The 26,118-nt window shown below is 39.7% G+C and overlaps 2 protein-coding genes across 4 annotated transcripts; one reads left to right on the top strand and one right to left on the bottom strand.

The window, feature by feature from the left end:
* Positions 1–1,058: 1,058 nt before the first annotated feature.
* LOC307164945 (piggyBac transposable element-derived protein 3-like) lies at positions 1,059–15,028 on the bottom strand. 2 transcript variants are annotated; one of them, XM_079882177.1, is made up of 5 exons: positions 14,957–15,028; positions 14,168–14,300; positions 4,033–5,112; positions 3,119–3,838; positions 1,059–2,083 (listed from the first exon to the last, which is right to left on the bottom strand). In XM_079882177.1, the coding sequence occupies exons 2-4, from the start codon at positions 14,250–14,252 to the stop codon at positions 3,126–3,128; spliced, it is 1,878 nt and encodes a 625-aa protein (XP_079738303.1). In that variant the 5' UTR covers positions 14,253–14,300; positions 14,957–15,028; the 3' UTR covers positions 1,059–2,083; positions 3,119–3,125. The 2 variants fall into 2 exon arrangements, with proteins under 2 accessions (XP_079738303.1, XP_079738304.1); XM_079882178.1 differs by lacking the exons at positions 14,168–14,300; positions 14,957–15,028 and adding an exon at positions 5,942–6,034.
* A 6,062-nt stretch (positions 15,029–21,090) lies between these two features.
* Positions 21,091–25,731, top strand: LOC307164652 (uncharacterized protein). Of its 2 annotated transcripts, XM_079881689.1 has the most exons (3): positions 21,091–21,176; positions 21,344–22,536; positions 24,774–25,731. In XM_079881689.1, the coding sequence occupies exons 2-3, from the start codon at positions 21,379–21,381 to the stop codon at positions 25,338–25,340; spliced, it is 1,725 nt and encodes a 574-aa protein (XP_079737815.1). In that variant the 5' UTR covers positions 21,091–21,176; positions 21,344–21,378; the 3' UTR covers positions 25,341–25,731. The 2 variants fall into 2 exon arrangements, with proteins under 2 accessions (XP_079737815.1, XP_079737814.1); XM_079881688.1 differs by having other exon boundaries at positions 21,091–22,536.
* Positions 25,732–26,118: the final 387 nt, after the last annotated feature.

Below are 26,118 nucleotides of genomic sequence, written 5' to 3'. Positions count from 1 at the left end.
GCAAAGCATGCTGTCGAGGGGTCTGTGTGTTCATTGTGAACGTCTTCCGCTGAGGACGCTCCGCTCCTGCCTAACGCTCTTCGAGGAGGGCCAGATTCACACCCACCTTCAGGTCCCACGTCTGCTGAGGCAGCGTAGCGGGATCCATCGGGATCCTGAAGCCAATCTGCGGTTTCTTTCACCCGGGTGGAGTGGGTGTTGACTTTGTCTAGCTCTGAGGAGGATATTAAGGGGAGGTAGTGTCAGAATCCTGACACCAATTTTTGCTGAAAACATGGGTGTCAGTTACAATATATTTTATAGACTATATATGGATTACTGATCCCTTTTTATTGGAATCTCCATCACTCTTTCATCTGGTCAAACTGAGCCCTCTGTCTACATTTATCTTTCCATGACACACTCATAGCCAAGCATTCACATAATGAATATCATAACCTTGTACTTAGTTAGATGAGATCCACATGATCATCTTGCTTGAAATGTTAATAGCCGCAGTTATGCTCATTATTCTCCATTTGCTTTTCTGTTTCTACCTCGGGATTACATCAGCTCCAGTTTGCATCCAGTTGGGCAAGAAGCTCTCCAACTCTGAATCAACAAACAAAATTGACAGATTTTCTATATATTGTAATCGTTACAATCACAGCATGTAACCATTGCTTTAACATACTCATTGTTTCTGCTTAAATGATTACATACATGGATACATATTTTACTTACCGTGACTGGTATGTGGAAACTCTTACTGGCAAATTCATCGAAAGGATGAATGAGGAAAGGTGCAATGGTGAGGTTGGTAAGGTCCGATCTTAGAAAAGCTATAATTATGACATCCATAAATTTGCTAACAGTTACCTTCTAATACACAATTCAATTGCCCATGTTGTTGTTATTATTGCATACTACTTTATTATGTACTAGGCAGAACCCCCTAAGTTTAGTGGTTAGTCAGGGATAGCAGTGAGACTTCCAGGTATCATCAAATAACCCCAACAATAGCCATAATCAAGTCCAGATTAACAGTGCATTCTCTCACTAAAAATGAAGCAAGTAATGCTGTGCATTGTTCTTTATTTCATTCAGTTTTTTTTAAACTGTATGTATAATAATTCAGTTACATTATGGTATGTCACAGCAAGACAGAAGTTTAACTAGTTTTCAGTTTATCAATATTTGGAATGGAGTGACGCCTTTATACAATCAAAATTGGAGGCCTGAGATGGTCGATGTGGCCAGAAGAGTTCATATGTGCATACAAGCAAAAAAATAAAAATGCCTCAAGCAAAATATAAAGAAGTGAAGGATATGTGAATGTTTGAATGATATCTAAGACTTAGTTCTGTTGTGAAGCGCTTTCCACACTGATCACATGCAAACACTTTTCTCCAGTGTAAATTATTAATGTGGGTTTTAAGGGATTTTTTATGTGTAAAACTCTGTCCACAGTGAGAGCAAGTATAAGGCTTTTCTCCAGTGTGAAGTCTCATGTGGACCTTAAGGTTCACTTTATGTGTGAAACTCTTTCCACACTGATCACATGGGAATGGTTTATCTCCAGTGTGAATGTTTATATGAAATCTAAGGCTTTTTTCTGTTGAGAAGCGCTTTCCACACTGATCACATGCAAACAGCTTTTCTCCCGTGTGCATTCTTATGTGGGAATTAAGGGTTTTTTTATGTGTAAAATTCTGTCCACAATGAGAGCAAGTATAAGGCTTTTCTCCAGTGTGAATTCTCATGTGGACATTAAGGTTTCCTTTTTGAGTGAAACTGATTCCACACTGTTGGCAGGTGAAAGGACTCTCTCCAGTGTGAAGTCTCATGTGGACCATAAGGTTTCCTTTTCGATTGAAACTTTTCCCACATTGTTTGCAGGTAAAAAGTCTCTCTCCAGCGTGAATGCTCATATGGAGTTTAAGGCTTTGTGTTTGACTGAAACTCTTTCCACACTGTTGGCAGGTGACAGTCTGTGTGGATAGATTTCCTCCGATCATGAAATCATGTTTCTCATCTTTCTCTTCAACATTATTCAGTTCTTGACTCTTTTCAGTTTTCAGTTCCTCTTTCGGCACCATCAGGTCTAAAGTGAAAAAAGACAAATACAAGTTAACACCAGTTTAATGGCACAAAGCCTACTGCAATAATTTTTTGACTACTTCAGGAATTTCAAGCACTTTTGCCAGCACAAATGTTTAGTGTAAAGACATAAAATACTTGTTCTAATCCTGAGCTCTTAAAATAATAACCTTGTAATAATGATAATAAATCAGTATATTACAGTGAGGTGAACTCTTCTCTTGAAGATTGTTATTGATTTCCTGAGCTCTTAACCCTTTATCAGTCACACTAAGAAATAAATATGCAAAAAATATTTTTTGATAAAATTGTGTTCCTTAGTCCACATTTAGCAACTTTTCAGTGTTTTTTTTTTTTTTTTTAAATGACCCAATCAGGAAGCAGATACACAAGTCAACCAGCCGGTTGACTTGCCCAGTTAGGGTAATTCTCGGCATGAAGTAACTTGTATTAGGCATTCATGGATTTTTTTCTTGTGTGCATCTGAAGTTGAATTTTTTTTTCACATAAAAACATTACAGACAGTAGAATATGTTAACAATATCATCAATTTATTTTAAAAACATGTTCTTATTATAACACATAAAATAAAAACATTGTAAAGTGCAACAGTAAACATAATAGAAATCAATAAATGTAACAAACAAATACAAAACTAAATAAATAATTATGATAACTGAGCAAATAATTAAAAAAATATATTATAAATAAAATAAATAAATAATCTCTGGTAACAATATCTGACAAGATGTATGGTATAGACAAATTGGCAATGTAATAAAATAGAAATATAGCACATATCTTTTGATTCGATAGGTGATACGTAACAAAGAACAGTTTTCTCATCCTTGAATTACTCTAAATGTGAAATCTGATCAAAATACTAAAATGCAACTTGTAAAATCATATAAAAAATTATAAAGGGTGATTAGTCAATGTAGTAATAATATCAAGTAAGGGTGTGTGTGTGTGTGTGTGTGTGTGTGTGTGTGTGTGCGTGCGTGCGTGCATGCATGCATAGGTCTCATCCTTGGCTTACTCTTAACTCATCTCTGGTGATATGCAACAAAGCACTGGTTTTTGTTGTTCAAACAAAGGAACAACTTCCCATCTCCACATTTGGAACATCGCCAACGCGACACTCCACTTTTGCACAAGTTGCACCTCCCTCTCTGAGTGCCATATTTAGGCCAGTGTCCAACGCCATCATATCGGACTTCCTGGGTGGGGTGGAGAACTCGGGGGTTGGGGCGACGGACTTGTGGGTTGTGCTTTGCACCTGGGGGTCGGCAAACCCTGGCAGGTACCTTGTCAGCTCCCTTCAACGTAGCTGCCACCGACAGACGGAACTTCTTCAAGGGCATCGGTTTCTGTTTGAGAATGCTGCAGTCCCTTTTGTAGACTAGCCATGCATTCACAATGCTCACATCGATGATGTACCCAAACAATGGCAGGTACCAGCGCCGGGACTTCATTGGTGTTTTATAGAGGTGCACAAGCATATCAGAGAGATCAATGCCCCTCATGGCTTGATTGTATGCCAGGACGATGGATGGGCAGGGGACGTCGACCTTCTGTTGCGCCTCCTTTGTGTATCTCTTCACTGAAGACAGTGGCTCCACCCCATAAGCATTGCTCAGCAAGGTGACACACTTGTTGTCGAACCACTTTACTGCAACGACTCCCTCTGATGAACAGAAATCAACAACACCTCGGCCTCGCTTCACCATCTCCTTATCACTCATCAATGTTGCACCACCTGAAAGATATGGAAATTTGTTTTTGTGAGAACAGTATGTATCACAATAACACTAATATAATTTCTATAACAAATGGAAGGCATGTGTATAGTATATCTGCATCAGAAGAAAAAAAATGTTTGTGCATGCATGGTTTGATTTGGTTGTGATTGTGTAACTAACATGATTAACATATTTACTGAAAGTGCATTACCTGTGCGATTTACCCTGACGGTACCCACACTTCTCAGTCCCAGGTTGGTGTGCAGCATCTTCACCAAGTTGAAGCTGGTAAAGAAGTTGTCGTAGAACACCACAGTTGCCTCTTTGTGTACGATAGTGTTGCAGAGAATTGAGACAACCTTGGCGCCAAGGAGGAGGTCTTCCAAGCCCAGATGTGCATGCTCTTCCTCTTGAATGTTGAAGAATGTTGTGGCCCCTTGGTACAATATGAAGTCGTGGATGATGCCAGAGTAGCTGCCCCGACAGAAGATCTTAAACCCCCACTTATCCGGCTTGTTCTGAATGTACTGCCTGAGTTTGCCAGCTCTGGTGCCCTTGTAAGCCACCATAACTTCATCAACACTCTGCCTGTTGGTAGGTGGAATAAGGAGGCATTGTTCTCTGAACATGTCAAAAAGAGGGCGTATCTTATGGAAGCGGTCAGGGCAGCCCTCCGTCTGGAAGTTATCATTGAAGTGGACATATCTTCGGAGCACTTTGAAGCGCTTCACTGACATGGTATCAGCCACTGGTGGGAAGCGTGACTCACAGGCCCAGTAATCTTCCAAAGAGGGAAATTCAAAAACACCCATGTAGAGCAAAACTGACAAGAAAACCTCAATTTCAGCAGCTGTGGTGTTGATGGAAGTCCCGGTCTGTTGAACTGAGTACAGGTTGGTATGCTCAGATATATGCACAATCATCTGGTCAGTAAAGAGCTTCTTAAAATACAGAAACGGCGTCTGGACCAACTCTGGAAGCTCGAAGACAGGCTCGGGCAGAGTGAAGATTGGAATGTCCTTTTTGACCCAATTGGTCTTTCTGGACTTTGCAGGAGGGGAGGGAGTTTGATTGAGGTCTGAAGATACCTCAACAAGGCTGTTTCTATTCCTCAATTTCTTTGAAGGGGGCGGTAAATCTATACTGCGTGGAGGGACAAAATCTTCATTATCTCCATCGTCTGGATCACTGAGCTCTTCCACTTCTGAGTCACATGGATCAGCGGGTAAAAGTGCAATAGTGCTAGAGGTAGATCTGGGGGGTCCATAAAATGTACAGCAGTCCATTATGTCTGAAAGAGATGGAACATAATAAACATTACTGTACAGCGTAGGGTCGCAAACTGTGTCTTGAGTAATCAGTGCATCAGGTACATCTATCCATAATAAATGCACAATTGTCATATTGATAAACTACTCTCCCAACATACAGGCACATTGTGAATTATTTTAATTTGTTAAGAAAAAATTGAATATGCTAATAAATACTCTGTGTACTATGTATGACAAATCGGATAACACACAACCATGAAATTACATAACAAGAGACAGAAAATGTTGAAGTGTGACTGATAAGGTAAGTTTACTGTGCTAAATAAAGCCAAAAATGTCCAACCATCAATTCAATTACAGTCTCGTGTTATGTTTGTCAGATTATTGAACAGAAAATGTAATGTTTATACCCATCTAGACAGCTGTAGTTGTAGCTATTCAATGCATAACGTAGTGTTAGTCAATAAGCCTCAGCTACGATGGCTATTGCAGAAATAATGAGTAGGACTAATGGTTCATTTCGTAATATGTAAAGAGTAAACAGTATTAAATTTAGAATCTGAAAGTAAAACCACAGGCCGTATAAATAAGGATAAAATACATATAGTCTAGCAAAGAAATAGGCCGTATGATCCTGCAGGGTGTATTATACTGAGTCACGATAGCGTTGCTGTGCTAATTTAGGTAGTGTCCAGTTCAGTTTACCCTAACTGGGCAACTCAACAGAGCGGTCACACAACTTTTCTGAGGTAACAGAGAGATGCATCTTATCATCACGTTTCTTCCATTCAACAAAAATATAATCATTAGGAAGTCTAGAACATGAAATCCAACCAAAAAATATCTTACCTTAAAATTTAGCGTCACTGGCAGCCATTGTTTGAAGAGAGGTCACGACAATACACTTCCGGTTCAGATTCAGCTTGTCTCAGCAACAAATATTTTATTACAACATTGCCACCCAGTGGATATAATTGCCATTACACATTCTATTCAGTGAGAGGAAGAACAAACAGCTAAAAATGGGGTTTGGCAAGTTTTAATTACAGGAATTTGACCGCGAAAAAAGGTCAACCGCACGGTTACAATGCACGTTAAAGGGTTAAAATAATAACCTTGTAATAATGATAATAATTCAGTATATTACAGTGAGGTGAACTCTTCCCTTGAAGACTGTTATTGATTTCCTGTGTTTTAAACACTGGTTGCATAACACGTTGCTATGGTGGATTCACAATAGGGCTGTCAACGAATATTCTAAATTCGAATATATATTCGAATAGTTTTAAAAAACAGAATTTCGAATGTGAAAATTAATATTCGAATGTGGAAAAACGCCCGCGGTAGCAGAGGTGCGGCTGTCTGCTTTGCGAGTGGGGACCTGTCACAGGAAGGCGTTAACGTTAAACAGAAACATTACTAAAGTGTAGGCTACTGTACTGACTGAATAGATATTGCATGAATAAGGTAGGTTGGATACAGAAGTTTCATGCACTGCAGGCTTCCACTGGTTTGATTATTTACCGTTTCATGTCAAGGAAAAGTTCTCTGTTTACCACAGCACAGCTCGCTCGGAGCGTTCAATGTCGGATTTGCGTCTACCGCGTCTAGTTGGACTCTTGAACATTTTGAATCCATTCGCGCGTCAAAAGCAAAAGTCTGAAGCGAAATTGACGCGCGGAGAGCGTGACGCCTCATTCGCGCCGCAAGACCCCCAGACGCGCGTAAACGCATCTTTACATTGACTTAACATTGAAATCACTCGCGCCAGACGCTCTATTCGCGTTTGGTGTGAACGCAGCATGAGCGTGAGGGAGAGAGAGAGAGAGTGCCTGCGAGTGCCTGCGAGCGAGAGTGAGGTCTGCGGTCTTGGCCATTAGGTGATTTACTTGTTTTTGTGTAGGTAATACGTTGTCAAATATGTTTAAACTTAAATAAACTAGTAGTTATGTCTCTTTGTATTAATTTGTCCTGTTATTGACGTAATGCGCGTCATTGACAAAATGCGCAACCAGATGTTCGAATAGTTCGAATATTTGTGTGTTTTTTAGAAGGAATATTCGAACGTAATTTTTGAGCAATTTTGACAGCCCTAATTCACAACGAGAATTAACTGCACATTCTCGGCAACAAATAACTTTTTTCACATGTACTTGAATTTGTGTCATTGTCTTTGCAAATGTCTTTGTTACAGATGTAACCCTGATGGAGGGAACGGAGATGTTATGTCGTCTGACAAATAGGGTCTTGCTTGGGAGCCCAAATCACCTCTGAGTTTTAGAAAAATGGCCAATGGAATTGGCGAGTGGAATTTGAAAGCCGAGCCACTCCCCGTACATATGTACATAAGATGGTGGCACGCATCAACTCGTTTGGGTTAATGCTGATGAGCCGAGACGAGGGACCCGGCCATTTAGCAGTGGTTCAGGGTTGTGGCAGGGGACACACATCATCTCTGTTCCCTCCATCAGGGAACAAGGGTTACATTAGTAACCAAGACGTTGCCCATTTGTCAGTCACTACAATGTTATGTCGACTGACAAATGGGGTCCCTATGGAAAATGCCACAACCACTGAAATGTGTTATGAGTGATGGAGATGCAGATGCTGGCAAGCTTTAGCGTGGCCTTTTGGCAACTGCTCCCATTGAGTCATAACCTACCCAGCACCCACGTAAGCCCAAAATCTCAGTCCTCCATTCCTAAGTGGGTGGAAGGGACAGGGCTTACTATGGAGACAGTCGTAGTTGCTGTTCCCCTTTCATTTTATTTCACAGGAAGTGTGCCTCGGTTCTCAATATCTTTTTATAAGCCATGACTAGTGTAATTAATGCTGGGGAACATCACGGCACCTAGCCCAGTACAAGGGCTGACCGAGCAGGCATGCACTCAAGTACTGGGACTGCCGAAGGATGCTCAGAGAAAACTCAATCCAGGGTTCACCAAGTGGGGAACTCACCTGGAGAGCAAATAAGGCACTTGGAATGGCACTGCAAAAGTGAGACACTGAGCCAGCCTTCCTGCACGTTAGCTGTTTTTACCCAACACACGGGAAGAAACTGGCTACACCCAGAGATTGTAGAATAGATTGAAGAAATGTATTAGGGGTCAGCCAGCCCGCAGCTCTGCAGATATCTGCCAAAGTGGCGCGGTGCACCTACGCCCAGGAGGAGGCAGCGCTTGCAAGTTAACCACCTGGTCCTGGAAGGGAGTGGTGGGAACATTGGACACATATCCAGGCCGGGGTCTCAGGATGACATGACGAGAGGCCGGCCTGAACTCAAGGCACGATTTGCTGACAGAAATTCCTGCAGGTTCCCCACCCTCATGATGGAAATGTGCGAGGTTAGGAGCGCTGTCTTTAGAGACAGGATCTTAAGTTCAACTGACTCAAGCGGCTCAAAGGGAGCTCTCTGGATACCAAAAAAGACCACAGAGAGATCCCAGGAGGGGATGAGGCTCGGTCTGGAAGGATTTAATCTCCTGGCGCCTCTCTGAAACCTGACGACCAGGTCGTGCTTTCCTAGAGATGTACCGTGCACTGCAATGTGATGTGCCGCAATGGTGGCAACATACACCTTCTAGGTGGAGGGGAACAGCCTCCGCTTCAACACATCTTGCAGGTAGGAAAGAGTCGCAGAATCGCTTGGGCATCTCCGGGGGTCTTTCTGACAGGAAAAGCACCACTCAACGAACAGACTCCACTTCAAAGCATTAGTTCACCTAATAGAGGGAGCTCTAGCTTGAGTGATAGTGTCTACCACCGCTGGTGCCCTGTCCCTAAAAAAGAAGGTCCTTCCTCATGGGAATCTGTCAGGGAGAGGTTGTCACAAGAAGAATCAGGTTATAAAGTCCATCAAGACCTGCTCCCTGTCCTCCCTGATCTTGCACAGTTTCTGTACAAGTAGGCTTACTGGGGGAAATGCGTATTTGCACAGGCCCCCGGCCCAGCTGTGTGCCAACACATCCGTGCCGAGGGGGGCTCGGTCAGGGAGTTAAAGTGCTGGCGGTGGTAGGACTCCTGGGAGACAAACGGGTCTACCTGTGTGTCCCTGAATCAACTCTAGATCAGCTGAACCACCTGGAGATGGAGTCTCCATTCTCTATTCATTACAGCATGTTTTTTTTTGTGCTGTAACTAGTAGTAAAGAGGAAGAGATGATTAGTTTGTGTGCTCCACACAGCCTCTTCGCACACAAGAGCTCGAGAGACATCTGTGGTCTCACTCCAGTCTATGGGAAATTAACCAATTTCTGATTCTTGTGAGGTTCCTCTGTGGACATGATACTTTGGCAGTACCACTTTTTCATGCAAAACAAAGGTTTGCCTGGATGCGTCCATCTTGATTTTCCGACGTGTAGTGGAAAGCTCAGACTTCCGAGGTAAATGGAACACACCATTCAACTAACCTCCTCATTTCTCATTCCTAAACTATCTCTGCTGCATTAGACGGTTCTGCTGGAACTGAAAACACTGTTCCCAGTAATACTGCTAGAAAAACACAGTAGGACTTTCTTACAAAATAACTTTTTGTAAAGCTGGTTTGAAACAATATGTAGTGTGAAAAGAATTAAAAATAAACATAATTTATTATATTACAATATTACAAATAAATATGACTTGACTTAACATCAAACAACTATTTCTAATTGTGTAACATTTAAGTACACCGTAGGCAATGTGTCTGAACCCATGTGCAATTTTATTTGATAAATGAAAAACGTGATACAAAAATAAACTTATCTAAAACAGAAACATGAGCACTTGAACGTGAGAACTAGACTTGAACAGAACTTGACTATGACGATAAACAGACTTGACAAACTCACCAAACAGCGGGTTACACAAAACAAAGCTAGACAAGAGACAATGGTTATGATGGCTATTTATACACAAAGACCAACCCTCTACAATGCGAGTCAATCACTCTGGGTGACTAGATAATGTCTATTATTAGCCAATGGTTAATAAATTCTTAGATTTTACTCGCCAGTGTGTTTGTGTTAGAGGACAAGTATAAGTTTATATTTTCACTCCCTGAACACTCTGACTTGAGCGCTTGTGAGTTTTGCTCTCCGTCAAGCAATCTGTACCTACTACTTCTATTCAGCTCAATGGATGCACAGCGTACCTATATTTGACGCACTCTGTAATCTCTAGTGTTAAGGCACACAACTTGCGGTCGCTTTGCTAAGAGCGCTGTCTCTCTCACACACGCAAAGAGAGAGAGAGAGAATATTACATACCACGCAGAATCGACGCGCTACATGTAAATGATATTCTTTGTTGTATTCTCCTGTCAAAATAACGGAGTTCATTTTGAATAAGACATGTCATTTTCTCCGGTAGTGGGCGGAGCTAATGCGCAAACAGCAATCTCATTGGCTGGCCATCATCCCCGTTTATATTTCAGCAAATCAGTTCGAGCAAACGTGCGATGTATTATTGGATGTTATTAGTAGTAGTAGAATTCGTAGTAGTAGTATTATCTTTTAATAATAATTTCTATTAATCTATTTTCTTACATTAGCTGAATGACCAACAATATCTTAAGCACCACCACCAGTCCTTCACTTCAGTTCAGTTAAAATGACAAATATGCATTCATACATATAAGTTTTACTTCTAATTACTAAAGTTCTATAATTAAATAGTGCTTGATTATCATAATTATAATAATATAATGCTTTATTGACTGATGTTAAGAGTGTATGTTCACATATTTAAGCTGATTTGATGAAAATCATATATATATATTATATATATATATATATAAACAATACATTTAGAGTTTGTAACTCACAGAGTTACACACTGATGTCTATGGAAGCTGAATAATAATCCTTTCCATTATAATTAGATGACGTAGATGTTTTATTTATATCAGATACACATTGTGTAAGTAACAGATGTGTCTTTATGTGTACAGATGTGACTATAGATGTGACTGTGTACAGATGTGTCTTTATGTGTACAGATGTGACGTAATGACGCAAAGACATGCTCGAATTTCCCGTGGAAATCCACCAGTACCACTGGAATTAAAAACATTATTACAAGCATTACCGTTTTGAATCGAGCTAAGGCAAGCAGAGAGTTTTGAACACTGGCTGGTTATATACTTGCTCAAATTTATTTTGGATCATTTTGAACCCAAAAAAGTTACGGACTGGAGTTTTAAGTACAGTACAATTTCAATTTAACTTTTAAGTACAATACATTTTCATTTAATCTTTATTTATGAAGATTAAACTGGTAGAAATGTATGAGGATATCTATAAAGGGAAAAAAAAGTCCCATTCACCTGTAGTGTGATAATAGTGTCACCTATTGTTGTCATTTTCAGGACTTTCGTCCCGGGTAGAGATTTTGGCACACATCTGACGTTGTTCAATGGGGTCATATTAGTCTATAACAGTTGAGATATTCTCCGCTAAATGAAATGCATACAAATCTTACCCAGGACCTCTACTATATTAAAGTACATTTTTTATTTCACTTTTAGGTGCAATTCATTTTCATTTAATCATTATTCAAGTTTTTTAAGTTCAAACTGTGTTTTTACACTGTATAAAAAGGGGCTGACAATAACAAATATTCATATTAGAAATAAAACTGCCTCGGTTTTGAGCTGTGCATAGCTATAGCTGAACAGTTAGCTATAGCTGTAACGGTACATGTATTCGTATTGAACCGAAACGGTACGGAATACACGGTATAAAAATAAATAAAACTCGCGTGCAAATTAATTAATGTAATGTGAGAGAGAGAGAGAGAGAGAGAGAGAGAGAGAGAGAGAGAGAGAGAGAGAGAGAGAGAGGCGTGATCGAAAAGTCGCAAAGTGTTTATGTGTGTGCGTGTGTGTGTGTGTGAGGCGTGGGCGCGATCGAACAGTGGAAACATAAAAACATACTCCGTCATTTTGTTTATACAGGACATCATTCAAACTGCAATTTGCTACATTTCAGATTAATATATTTGTTTTCCTTAAAATCTTAATTAACAGTAACTTAAACACTAAGTTACTGTTAATTAAAATTAAGGAAAACAAATATATTGATCTGAAATGTAGCAAATTAATTTTCAGGTACAATTACCAAACATATCTCAAGGTCTTTTTGTCTTTTTACTAATTTAATTAATAAACTAATTATATAAAACTAGTGTCAGTGCACTACAAATAAACTGGTTCTATGCCTTTACTTTATTAATAAAACTTATTTAAAAAATACAAGGCTTAGACATTTATTTTCTTTTGGTGGGACAGCCTGAGACACGCACAAGCCTTCTGCATTTCTATTTTGATTTTCCCTCCACTGTACCGAACCGTGATGTCTGAACCGAGGTATGACCCGAACCGTGACTTCTGTGTACTGTTCCACCCCTAATGCAGACTGATATCTAAAATTGTTTTGTTTTTTTCACTAGCATTTAGATATTTAAAATCACATAAAATGCCAACAATAAAAGTAACTAGCCAGGTTAGCGGATTACCTAAAAACACATATCTGCTTCAGTTCATACTGCCGTTAACACTTTCTCCGACAAGCGGATGCAATGAGTTATGAGTTAAATGTGAAGCGGACTCCAGGGGTACGTGAAAAGATGAAGAGTTGGGACCTGGGTCAGAAATTAAGGATTGTGGCGCAAAAAACAGCATTAAAATTAATGCATTTTTAAATTATTTTAAATAAAATATGGAGGCAAATATAGCCCTGTAATGTTTTCCTTTTTTTTCTTTTTCACACAAGCAAACACACAGGTTTCTTTCTTGAATATGTGCATGAGTTAATATTGTTAAATATTATTAAAATTAGTGAAACCCCTAGAATCATGTCATAAACCTTATTCATCATATCGATCTTTTCTTTTGATTTCCCTTTATTGTTGAGGCCACGAGTCGGCCGTAACATAATGCCTTTTGAGAAAATATTTGACGGATAGATTTTTATTTTAGTTTACGTAATAAGATTTTGTTTCGCGTGATAGAAATGTATGCTTTTTTTAAATTTTGTATTGGTGCTGTAAGACGCGTTGGTGATTAGAAACACCTGTTGGTGTTTTCAGCAGCTCAGCTGTGTGCAGACAGAGTGATGTGTAAGTTGGATAGTCACTGTTTGTTTTTTTCAGTAGTTTATCACATATGTTCGTCACTCATCCATGTGATACGAGAGGAAAGTGGGGTAGGCGAGTTCAACTTTACACTGACATACATTTGAAATGTGATATAGAAATGCTGCTCAAGTAACATTTTAAGCACAATATTGAGTGTTTTAACTATGGACATTTGCACAGCACAGCCGTTGCATTCATGAATGATTCAGTGTTTTTGAGTGAATCAGTCACAAGCTGGGTTGAGCCTGTTGGGTATTTTGTTATTATATATGAGTGAAAGTGCTTCTCAAATGAGAAAAATAATTGGATTGTCGACTCGTTGTCATTAGCTAACTGGAGCGATCTAATGTGAGTGCTGCATCGTCATGAAAGTTTATCATTTACATTTTTAAGCCTTGCCCATTTATATTATATAAATAATATCTGCAGGAGGACAAACATGTACAAAAACACCTGGCAATGGAGTGAATTATGAAGATATAGGCCTACAGGCCAAAAAAAATCCTATCAGTCATTAAACAGTAATTGCATTATTTTCGTTATAAATATTTGTCATTATGACACTAGAATTATTTAGCTATAAACAGCATCATATACGAGCTATCTCTCTGAGACTGAATACTTCACACATGTGCTGGAGTTCAGGAGAAGAAACACTGATCCTACATCAGCTTCTGATGGACAATTTACAACTGGGTTGTTAGAAGAGACTTTAAGTTTAATGTTACACAGAATACTGGTTTTGTTTAGGCTACTTCCATATTTTTCTAATTTAATGTTCTACATGTCGTAATAAGCAGCATTAGTATTAGTCTGGTCATGTGACCTCAACAAACATGTCTGTCCACATGAGGTGACCCGCTCCATGTCAAATAACACCGCTTTAATTAGGACACTCATATGACATTCTTCTATCATTCATTTCTGTAGATCATTTTAATAAGGACTGAATGAAACTAACCTGTTTGTTCCTCAGTTTCTTCATGTTTCACGCTGAACACTTCTTCAATCTTTATGTCTTCACTCTCCTGTTTAATAGACGCCATCTTTATAATAGTGTCACGTGGATCTCAGATGTTTCTCCAGGAGTTTTCCTGTGTGTTTGGACAATTTGTCATGTTTAAGATGAGAATAATTAACAGAAAGAAAAATAAATCCACAGTGAATCTCTGAGTGCGTCTCAATCAGCTCTAGTTCAGTAGTTCAGCGCACTGGTGAGGGAGTCAGTCAGAGGGAGAGTTAATGGACTTAAATAATAAACTGACTAGACAAAAATCACTCAAAACAAGCAGTGAAAATTAATAAAAGAGCAAATGATATTGACACTTCATATTTAGGCATTTATGATGTATAAATGATATTTAATGATTTAGATTACACTTTCATGAAACATATGCTATTGGTTTATAAAAGTTGTCATTACATGTTTGTGTTTGTATTCTCGTTGGATTTACACAGTTTTAAGCAGTTCAAAAAAGAAAACATCCGTTTCTCCTTCACTTCTTGCCAGCTGCCGAATTACGATCAAATTATTGACTATGTGGAACGAAATGAGACGCACCTTTTCTGATTCACTGACTGTAAAATCTAGTCCTAGTAAACAAACTACCCACGTGCACTTACATCGTCCGTTATGTGCAAATAAATAATTACAATGTTTCGCTCATAAATCATTAATTTTGCATTGCTTGTAAAAACTATACAAATGGTTTAGCGGTTTTTGTGTTGATATACATGCTTTAAAACAAACCTTTCTTCAGCCCAAACACAACACTTGCAGGAACGCGACGCAGACATATGACGTCAAATCGCCAGAATTTCGCCAAAATAAAAGTCCCTTTCACTCGCTGCTGTCTAAAATCACAAAAATGCATATATATTTACATACAAATGATATATATATATATATATATATATATATATATATATATATATACACACACACACACACACACACACACAGCAGTCAGTGGCCAAAAATGATATCCAGAGGGGAAATATCTTTTTTATGACCCTACAAGTTTGATTAAACCATCAAAATAACAAGGAAAATATTTTATATATTAAGGAAGAACAAAACGAAACTAAACTTGGTTGAGGTACTTATCTGACTAAATTATTTTGGGGAAATACAACATTTACGGGTTTTATTTTACTAGTAAAACAAAAAGCTGACAGGAAAAAGACTACAACATAATCAGTTTTTAATATTTAGTTGGTTGTATCTTGTTTTTGCGTGTGTTCATAATGTCTTTGTATGACAGCCTGGCAAAAATTATGTCTGCATAATTCATGTTTCATTGCATTATTATCACAAATAAAACAACTAACTCCAAGCACAACATGCCTACTTAAAATATACATTTTTGACAATGTGAAGATTCTCTTTTTTTCCCCCACGGGTACTTTGGTGTGCATAAATCTATGAATTATATGGACTCCTTATATCATTTGGTTATTTGGTGTCCTTTTGTGTCCAATTGTCATTTTTGGAAAGACGCCTAAATTTACCTTGAAAAAAAGCTTGCAGAAAATATAGTTTTGTGAGAATCATCCTTCAATCTGATGGTTTACTTACAAGTGTGACCCATTGAGATGTATTTATGTTTACAGGCATTCTTATCTCTACATTTAATGACTATAGCAAGGAAAGTTTTAAATATCAAGCATCGCGTTAGTTCAGGCAGGCCACGTCAGCCAAGCCCGCATCAGCTGTTCATGACGTGGTCCAATCCGGTGTCGACATCTATCTCAGCGGCACACATAAATCTCACACTCCTTCAGCATTTCCCACATAGCTTGCTGCTCGCATCTAAACTCCCTCCTCCAACCCCAACTCCTCCTAACCAAACCTTCATCTTTCTGATCACTTGTTTCTTTACAGTGTAATCTTGGCAAATGTTGTATTATATTGTATTTCACATGTAATTGCTCATTTCAACTCATGTAATTGAGAATTGTAATCATGCATATACTGGTTCTGTTCTGTACCCCATGGGGGGTTTGCCTTACTGCTCTCCCGCTCTGTCCAGGTATAGCTGCATGGACAGGCGTGGGAGTTTTGCCCAGAACAGATCCATACCGCCAACACTAACTGTATGCTATTATCGCAATAAATCTATTTATCCATACTTGGCGAAGTGGTCCTGACTGAAATACAGTCTGAGGGAAAATGCATGTGTTCTTCATGGACTGTAGAAGTTTATTTAAGCTTAAATTAATTGCTTAAACAATGCTATGAGACTTCTGGTGGCTGGGTACGAGAGATGTACGCTCCATCCCAAAGGTCAGAAAATTCAGGATAATCTCCTTACATTCAGAAATCATTCCTGAAAATGTCTGGATCAAAATCCGTGAAGAAGAAACTGTCTCAAGATGAGCCAACAAAGAAAAAGAGATGCAGAGACGCAGACATTTAAATGGTTTTGCCAGAACAGGAGGAGAGGTTCACCAAGAAGGTCAGATTGGCTTATTAGTTTTTGGTGAAATCCAAACTTTACAGAACATGACTGAATCCTCGAACTCAGTGATTAACAAATTGAGACAGGATTTCGCACGCCTATCCGAACGCGATAAAACATTGCAAGCTCGGACGGACACTATGAATGCAAACGTGTGTGGTAAAACAAGATGTTAATATGCACCAGCAAGAGTTAATGAATCTCCATGACAAACCGGTTGAAATGGAAGATCGACTCGTGGGCTTGAGTCAGGGTTAGGGTGAAATGCCCTTCAGCTTCATCAGGAGAACTTACCGAGATGTGTCTCCAAGGCGGAGGGGAAGATCTGCTGACTTTACAGTTTGGTCCGCTCATACATACTTGGACCGTGTGCTTTGAAAGTAGGTATTGCTATTCCAAAAGATGCATAAGGTCAAGAAATATTTTCAAAAATGTGAGTCAGTTGCTCATAGACATCAGTTGTTTCAGGGCTTGCAGAGACATAGCAGTTTATTTAGCCCACATGTTCAGGTTTCAGACTGAGGTTTCCTGAGCTCTATGATGGAGGCGTAAAAGACGCAGTTGCAGACGTTGGACTTACCTCGTTTAACTAGCATTTAATAACTAGCATTTTTATCAAAAGTGAAACAATTGTCCTACTTTTGCTTCAGATAAAACTGTCAGCTGGGTGCCTGAGCTTGGAGTGTATGAAAACGGTGAAAATATAAGCATATTATATGCCACAATGAAGCTTGTGAAAGAATTAGTTCGGAAAGCTAATGGTCGCTCAGTAATGATCTGATGGACTCGCTCATGGCTGGACTGCAGTTTACTGGAGTAATAAACGGTGTAGATGACCTTAGTTTTGCCAAGACTGAGGACGTGGTTGGACATCTGCCACTCGTTCAGTGCAGAAGACTGTTTCAAGCTTTCAGCGCAGGCCAGGTTTTAGATTTCTAACCCTAATCTAGTAAGGAGATCCACAAGTGTAATCGGATATTGTAATAAAGCATTTCATTAAATAACTAATTGTACAATAAAAATAGGCATTGATAAATTTGTTTACAAATTAATGAGTTATTCTATGAATAAACTGCAAAGTATAGAATAAATAGAATAGAATAGAAGAATTGCAGGTAATTCATTATTTTATATTTTAATGGGCAATAAAAGGAGGAATTATACATTTAAGAATTTATAAATGAACTATTAATCCATCAATAAATGGTTCAAAATAAAAAGGGATTTACAAAAACAACATACAACACTCAATAAGTACATCATTTAAACCTACATTAACACATTCATAAATAGTGGAATTTCGAATTGCATTTGAAACTGCAGTTTAAAAAGAGTGACACTGACACAACTCCTGTAAGTCTTAACCCAGCTAACACATTTTTGTTCTAAGAACGTTTTCCAAACATTGTGTTTTGTTATGGGAACGTCAAAATGTTCAGTTTTCTTAATTTCTTAGTTAGTGGAACGTTTTTATTTAAGGTTAGTATGATGTTCCTGAAACATTCTTTCAACACAGATCTAATCATTCTAGGAACAATGATTTGCTCAGGCCATTGATGGTGATAGTTTGTCCAGGATTCTCACGGTGCCACTTGTCCATCTCCTCGTTGAAGAGCCTCTTTAGCGGACCGTAGACAGACTTGTCCAGCGGCTGCAGATGGTGAGCGCAGTGTGGTGGACATGAAAGCATAACCACACCATTGGCCCTACAGAGGTTTATAGCTTCTATTGAGATATGGGAGCTGTGATTATCCAACAGCAGCAAGACTTTGCTCTCCTCTGTTGCCCGGGTCTAGTGTACAACATGCTGCAAGAAGACAACAAAGTCCTTCTCCATCATCCAGCCACTGCCATTGGCTGTGCCGATAGACCCCTCTGGACTACCACGAATGAAAGATGAAATGTGGGGGGGGGGGGGGGGTAATGTTACCAAGAGCATTCCCTGCCAGTGCCATGATAGCAAGAACCCCCCTCTCAGCGGATGTGATGCTTCCCACTTGTCTTTCCCCCTTCATCGCAACAAGAAAGCCAGTTAAAGGATTTCAGTTAAAGGATATCTCATCCACATTCCAGATATCCTTTAACTGAAATCCATGTCTGCTGTAGACAGTTGTCAGATTTTTGAAGAAAGACCTTCACTTCATTAAAGTTTGTTGATCTGTACAGACTTGTAGTCTGAGGCCTTCTGATGGAGAAAACGGGGTGTCTCCGCATAAAGCTGGTAAACCAACTTGCACTTGCCTTGTCGTTTTTAGTCCACCGCTGTGGAAAGGCAATCTGTAAACATCGGCCAATTCTAAAGCCAATTTGAGAATCTACAACGATAAAGAAAAACAAAATTAGTTGATAATGCAGTTGTACTTTTATAAGATATCCCATGTAGAATTTCATTATTTCATGATTTGAAGTTGAAGGCTGTTGAAAAATACATTTAGCCTACAGTAAATGTATGTGCAGAAAAACATCTGTTATGGATTTGTAAAACTGGCTTATTTGTCATTGTGCCTAACCTGGTCTCTCCCTATTGTTGGTTTTTAGTGCATTCCTACTTCTTTGGGGGGTAGCCCATAATACAAGGCTACCGCTGTCCTGATATAAGACACCAGACTGAGCTCCTGGTCAGTAGTAAGACCTGCATTGCAGCCCTTGTACCCTACCGAGGGCAGCAGGCCTGGGCCCTCATCAGCAAGCTCTCGCCTTTTCTTCACATATCGGGCCAGTGAAGCAACAGGAATCCTGAACTTCTCAGCTACCTTACTAATTGATCTGCCCTCCTCCGACTCCGATCTCTAAACAATGGAACTGGATAATATTCTGATTGTTCCGATCCAATCTGACCTCTGACCTGTAATGCTGCCTGGATCATAATCACACACTGTTCACTCGTTGGCCAGAGGAGAACTGAGCGACTGAGTCTGGGTTCTCCCAAGGTTTATTTCTCCATTCTGTCACTGATGGAGTTTGGGTTCCTGCCACTGTCGCCTTGGCTTTTGGCTTGCTTAGTTGGGGACATTTAATATTCAACAATATTATTGATCTGCCTTACTTATGGTGGACGATGACGCAATTTTCTTCTACAAACAAACTTTGTTGTATTCTTTGCATGTTATCAATGTGAAGCTGCTTTGATGCAATCTGTATTGTAAAAAGCGCTGTATAAATAAAGCTGACTTGACTTGATACACACACACACACACACACTCTGCACCTTTAGTGTAGTACTGCACCTCTTTTTGATGGAAGAGCATTGCTAGAAGGATATATAGCCAGTGTAGCGCACATAATATCAGTCACAGCCTATCCTACATGACCAATAAAAATCACAAACAAATTATGTAATGCAATTTTATTTCAAACGAATGAGTAAAATAAAGTGGGTTGAATCCAAGCAGCACTAAAATATTTCAGAATAGTGATCTGGCATCCATGATTGATAACCCTATATTTGTTTATTTATTTATTTATTGTAGACTTTATTATTAAGCATAGTAAACTTTTTTCTGAAACATCCACAACATGTGGCATGGTTTATCTGTCGATCAGATGCGTGTGAAAGTCTGATACTACAGCAACAGTGGAATCCTGGAGCATTAGTTTCAGAATCAAACAACTTTTGTAATGTCGAGGTCATGAGAAAATTAACTTGTGATAACGAGAAAACTATGGAGTCCCTAGATAATGCCTTTGTGAAGGTTTTTTTTTTTTTTTTTTTTTGCAAACGTTTCGCAGGGGAACGCAAAAGCATTGACATTATTTTTCCTCTCATCTCATATTTTTTCCCACCACCATGTCCCCTTAGGGGCTCCGTAGAAAACCACTCTTATTATGTCGTGATCACGAGAAAACAAGAAATAAAAAAACAATAATCTATGGCCTTTTAGGGCTTCCGTACTAAAATATATTTCCTGTATAAATATTTTTTTAGTTTTCCTGGTTGTTACATCTCTATTCCCCAAACTGTACTGTTCCCTTATTTCTACATGTAAGTTCTTAAAAGGTACGTTATAATTACTGAAAGGTACGCTGTACATTTGTTTTACTTATGCAGTATTTTGCCGGCTGTAATCTAAAGCGTTACTATTTTGTTTCATAAATACTTAAAGTTATTTATTTGATCTATTCTCCCTATAGTGATTGCACAAGTTATTTTAAAAACTGAGGTTGATTTTCTAAATGTTATGATGTTCAACAGGAGACCAGGAATGACCTGTATCACAGTTTTGGGAAACACTGCTCTACATCAGTTAGTGTGGACTGATTTGACCTCAACAAATAAAGTAATAAGCTTACATTAAACGATAAGATCTCTGTTTTATGTTGTTACCATACAGCATGTATTTTAACATGTATTTCACGTTATTTCTTGTATGTGGTTTTGTATATAGTCTAAATTTCTGTGAACTTTAGTGATTTTAGCCTGTGACCAGGACTTTTATTTTGGTGTGGTGCTGTGATGTCATAAGGCTGCGCCGCGCTACTCTGCCTCTGTTGTGAATCTGCTGAAGAAAGGTTTGTGTTTTTAAGCATTTAAAGTTTTCAAATAGACATAATCTGTTAATGATCCTGCAATACCAGAGCGTATATGACACTCGCTTCTAGTACTAGCAGTTTTATAGCACTTACATACAGTAAACAGTTTTAGTTGTAACATAACATACAGTGTGTTCATTTCAAAGGAAAATATAAAAGCAAGACAAGGGAAAGTAAGGAAATGTCAGGCAAGAAAAAGCAGTATACAAAGGAAGTGCTAAGAAAGGCAGTTGAGGAAGTGAGAGCAGGAGCTAGCTTGAGGCCGACGGCCAAGAAGTATGGCATCCCACACACCACCCTGCAGGACTACAGAAAGAAGAAATACACACTGAACCCTCATCCTAATTCGGCCCTGACACCGGCAGAAGAAGATGCACTGATTTCTTTTATATTTTGGATGGCAGACCACGGCTTCCCAGTCACAAGAGCTGTGGTGAAAGTGCTGGCTAGTGGCATCATCAAAGAGAGCGGCAGAGCGGACAGTACCACTGTCAATCTGGAGAAGGGGCCGAGCGACGTCTGGTGGTCCAGGTTTAAGGCCCGCCATCCAGAACTCACCTCCCGCACAGCCGACTCCCTGGACAGAGCAAGAGTCCACGGTGCTACTCCAGAGGCCATTGAAGGGTTCTTTCAATTATATGAAGCCTTGTACATCCGTCACAGTTTAGAGGACAAGCCCCATCTCGTCTTCAACTGTGACGAAACTGGCTTTGGGGACAAGCATAGGTCAAGGGAGAAGGTGCTCTGCCAGACCGGGAGGAAGCACGTGTACCAGCAGCAGCAGACCACCAGAAAGCACATCACAGTACACTGCTGCGTGAGTGCGGCCGGGGACAGCATCCCACCCTTCATCATCTACCCCGGCTGCCTCCCGAAGAACGCATACAGGCTGGACGGGCCGCCCAACGCTCTCTACGGCATCCAGGAGAAGGGGTACATGGACTCTGAGCTGTTTCTCAAATGGCTCAGGCATTTTGTACAGTATGCTCCGGAGGAAAGACCAATCATTTTAATCATGGACCAACACGAGACACATGTCTCAAGAGACGTAATTATGTACTGCAGGGAAAATACAATTGAAATCCTCTGCCTCCCTGCCCACACCACACACATCCTGCAGCCCCTAGACATCGCCGTCTTTAATCCCCTTAAGACTGGGTTTTCCACCATGGCTTCCAGGATGGGTCTAGTGCGAGGGGATCTGGTGGTGGGGAAGAAGCAGTTTTCTTCCCTGCTAAAAGCTGTCTACCCCACTGTCGTCACTGCACACAACATCAAGGCCGGCTTCCGGAAGGCAGGCATCTTCCCTCTGTCCAGGGGGGCTGTGGACACAACCCAGGTAATCTTAACATTAATACAATGATAACTCATCCTCTAAGTTACTTGTAGTGTTGTTTTTGGCGGCCTGTTTTAATTTTCAAGCAGTCATTTTAGTTTTTTATTAATTTTAGTCACGTTCGTCCTCTTTTTAGTCTAGTCAAGTTTCAGTCGACTACAAGTCTGAGCATTTTAGTCTTATTTTAGTCAGAATTATCCATGACTATTTTAGTCTAGTTTTAGTCAATGAAAATTGTATTTTAGTCTCTTTTTAGTAATGCAATTCTATTTAACCCAGTCAATATAGTGTACCACTATGGAAAAATAGCAAAAGTAACACTCGTCTCATTCGTGGAGGTTGAAAAACAAGTTCTTTGTGACATCCAAGATTTATTGTATTAAAATTTAAATGCAAAAGAAAAGGCACGAGAGTCTGCTGTTTTTGTCAAGTCAAGTCAAGTTTATTTATATAGCGCTTTTCACAATACAGATTGTATCAAAGCAGCTTCACAGTATTAAATTAAAATAATACATCAATGTTTGTTTCTAGTGGAAAACGTCCACGTTTGGTAATGCTGATCAATAGTATTGTTGATTGATTAATTAAATTAAATATCCCCAAATATCCCCAACTGAGCAAAGCCAAAGGCAACAGAGGCAAGGAACCGAAAAACTTCATCAGGTGACCTAATGGAGAAAAAAAAAACCTTGGGAGAACCCAGGCTCAGTCGGGGGCCAGTTCTCCTCTGGCGTTTATGAACTAGAGGTCGGATTTAACTGTAAGATTAAAAGTATTATATGAATGCCTGGCTGAAGAGATGCGTCTTTAATCTAGTTTTAAACTGGGAGAGCGAGTCTGAGCAACGAACAGTATCAGGAAGGCTATTCCAGAGTTTTGGAGCTAAATGTGAAAATGATCTCCCTCTTTTGGTGGATCTGGATATCCTAGGTATGACCAAAAGCCTCGAATTTAGTGATCTTAAAGAGCGCGATGGATTATAGGGCAATAGAAGATCCGTTAAATAGACTGGAGCTAAGCCGTTTAGGGCTTTATAAGTCAGTAGCAATACCTTGTAATTAATACGGGACTTTATAGGTAACCAATGTAGAGATGATAAAATTGGTGTTATATGATCATATTGTCTTGATCTAGTAAGAACTCTAGCGGCGGCATTTTGGACTAACTGTAGCTTGTTTATTGAGGATGCAGGACAACCAGCTAATAAAGCATTACAGTAATCTAGTCTCGAGGTCATGAATGCATGAACTAACTTTTCTGCATCAGAAACAGATAGCATGTTACGTAGCTTAGCAATGTTTCTAAGGTGGAAAAAGGCTGTTCTTGTAACATATGAAATATGATTTTCAAAAGACAGGTTGCAGTCTAATATAACACCCAGGTCTTTTACTGTAGAGGATAAAGTAACAGGACATCCTACTATGTTAAAGTTGTATTGTGAGAGGTTTTTTGAACTGATGATTTTTGTCAATTTTAAGTTTTAATTTGAAATGTTTGCGATTTTAATATAAGTACATGGCTAAATATTTTACCACTTGCTTATAAATCTAGATAGAAGTAGTGCATTGAATAATACGTTGTTTAAATTGTGCTTAAAAGTGAATTACGTCTATTAAAGAGAGTATATGTGTACAAAGAGAATCGCAATGCTGACAAAACTTTTTTTTTTAAATAAAAGTAGCTGATAACTTCTGGATTTGAAATAAAAATAGTGAGTATGTGTTTGTGGTACAGCCGCGGATCAGTTACGCACTGCAAACGCAGCACATGTGAAAGCACTATAGCGCATGCTGCTCCTGCACCGCATACACACTGCACACGGAGTGTGTGTGAAATGGGCGTCAGACTTAACTGTGTTTGTTGTTGTTTACGTTAACTCACCGTAGCTGCATCTTCTAAATAATGCCGCGAGTGGGGCTTATAAACAGAAATACTGCAAAATAATAATAATAATAATGCGACTAAACGAGACGAAATAACGTCATAACATAAGAGACATTTTAGCATAGTCTTTATTTTGTAAACCACATTTAGTCTCGGTTTTATTCGTCAACAATATTGCATTATACATTTAATTATAGTTATTGTCACATTACGTTGCGTCTCGTCTCGTTTTCGTCACGTGATAAAGGTTTGTTGACGACGATATTTGGTCATAATTTTCGTTGACGAAAGCAACAATAGTTACTTGCATTTTTTGTGGTGTGCTAATGAGTTTTAAATATGCTTTATTCTCTTAGGTGGTGAGAGTGCTCCCATCTGCTGACGCCAGGCCACCCATCGCTCCCGTCACTCCCTCATCCATCGCTCCCGTCACTCCCTCATCCATCGCTCCCGTCACTCCCTCATCCATCGCTCCCGTCACTCCCACATCCATCGCTCCCGTCACTCCCTCAGACACACCATCCGGTGCACCTGTCACTCCCACACACACACACAGCGATCCCACTACTGACACACAGACATCAGCCACTCCCTCCACTCCCACCACACCTTGCCCCACCTGTAAAAGGGGGATTCCCAGAAATTACCTGGTAGCAGCCGGGGTCATTCCAGAAAGCCTGGCTAATGTCCTCATGAGCCCAGCCTTGGACAGGAGGGAGAAGGTGAGGCGCCGCCTTCCGCTGCCAGCCCGCGTCATCACGAGTGATGGGTATGTGCGACTGCTGGAGCAGAAAGAAGCAGAGGAGAAAGAGAAGGAAGAAAAGAAGAGAAAGCGCAAGGAAGATATGGCAAAGAAGAAGGAGAAAAAAAAGACAAGGGCAGGAGGCCGAAAGGCAGAAGAAACAGGCACCAGCTCCCGCTGAGGAAGATGGGGAGCACTGCGCTGTCTGCAGGAGGGCGGTCCCACCCGGCTCAGGAGACGGGGAACACTGATCACTGATGAATGGGTGCAGTGTGACCTTTGACATCTTTGGTTCCACGCTGAGTGCGCAGGGGTGGAGGAAGTGCCAGACGCTGAGTGGCTTAAATGTTGTTTGTCCACATGTACACACAATGTAAATAGTTTTAAATATTCTTTTTTTAATCAGTTTAGTGTTAAATGTAAATGGTACACACACACGTTACAACACTCACACACGTTACAACACTCACACACGCACACATACGTATCCTAATCATTTTATTTTTAAGTTCACGGTTTGCCCATTAATTAGTTACTTTCAATTATTAAATGTTTTAAACAAATGCAAATTGTTTCCCCTCCTTCTTGTTCTTCAGAAAGATATGGTCAAGTTGTTTTATAACGTTTCACATGGTTCATGCTTAACTCACGTGCCATATTTAACGTAATATCACGACACAATCATGCCTAACCATACTCGCGTGGTCGTCTAGCTTGTTAGGCAGTTAACTTAAGTTTTAACAAAAAAAAAAGTGTACTCACCTTTCTTATAGATTTCAATAATATCCTCTTCTGTTAAAATAAATAAACAGCTCACAAATTATCATTTTAAAAACACCGTTAACGTCTGTGAGCATCCGAACACAGGCGGAGGAGGGACTTTACCCCACTTTTCTCAAATACTATTGGTCCAAAAGACATCAATCAAAGAATAGATCCTCCAATGGGAATTTCCCCAG

This window comes from Squalius cephalus, assembly GCF_949319135.1.
Source record: "Squalius cephalus genome assembly, chromosome: 9".
NCBI lineage: Eukaryota > Metazoa > Chordata > Actinopteri > Cypriniformes > Leuciscidae > Squalius > Squalius cephalus.
Note: the sequence above shows the minus strand (reverse complement) of the source record. Positions and strands in the feature narration are given on the sequence as shown.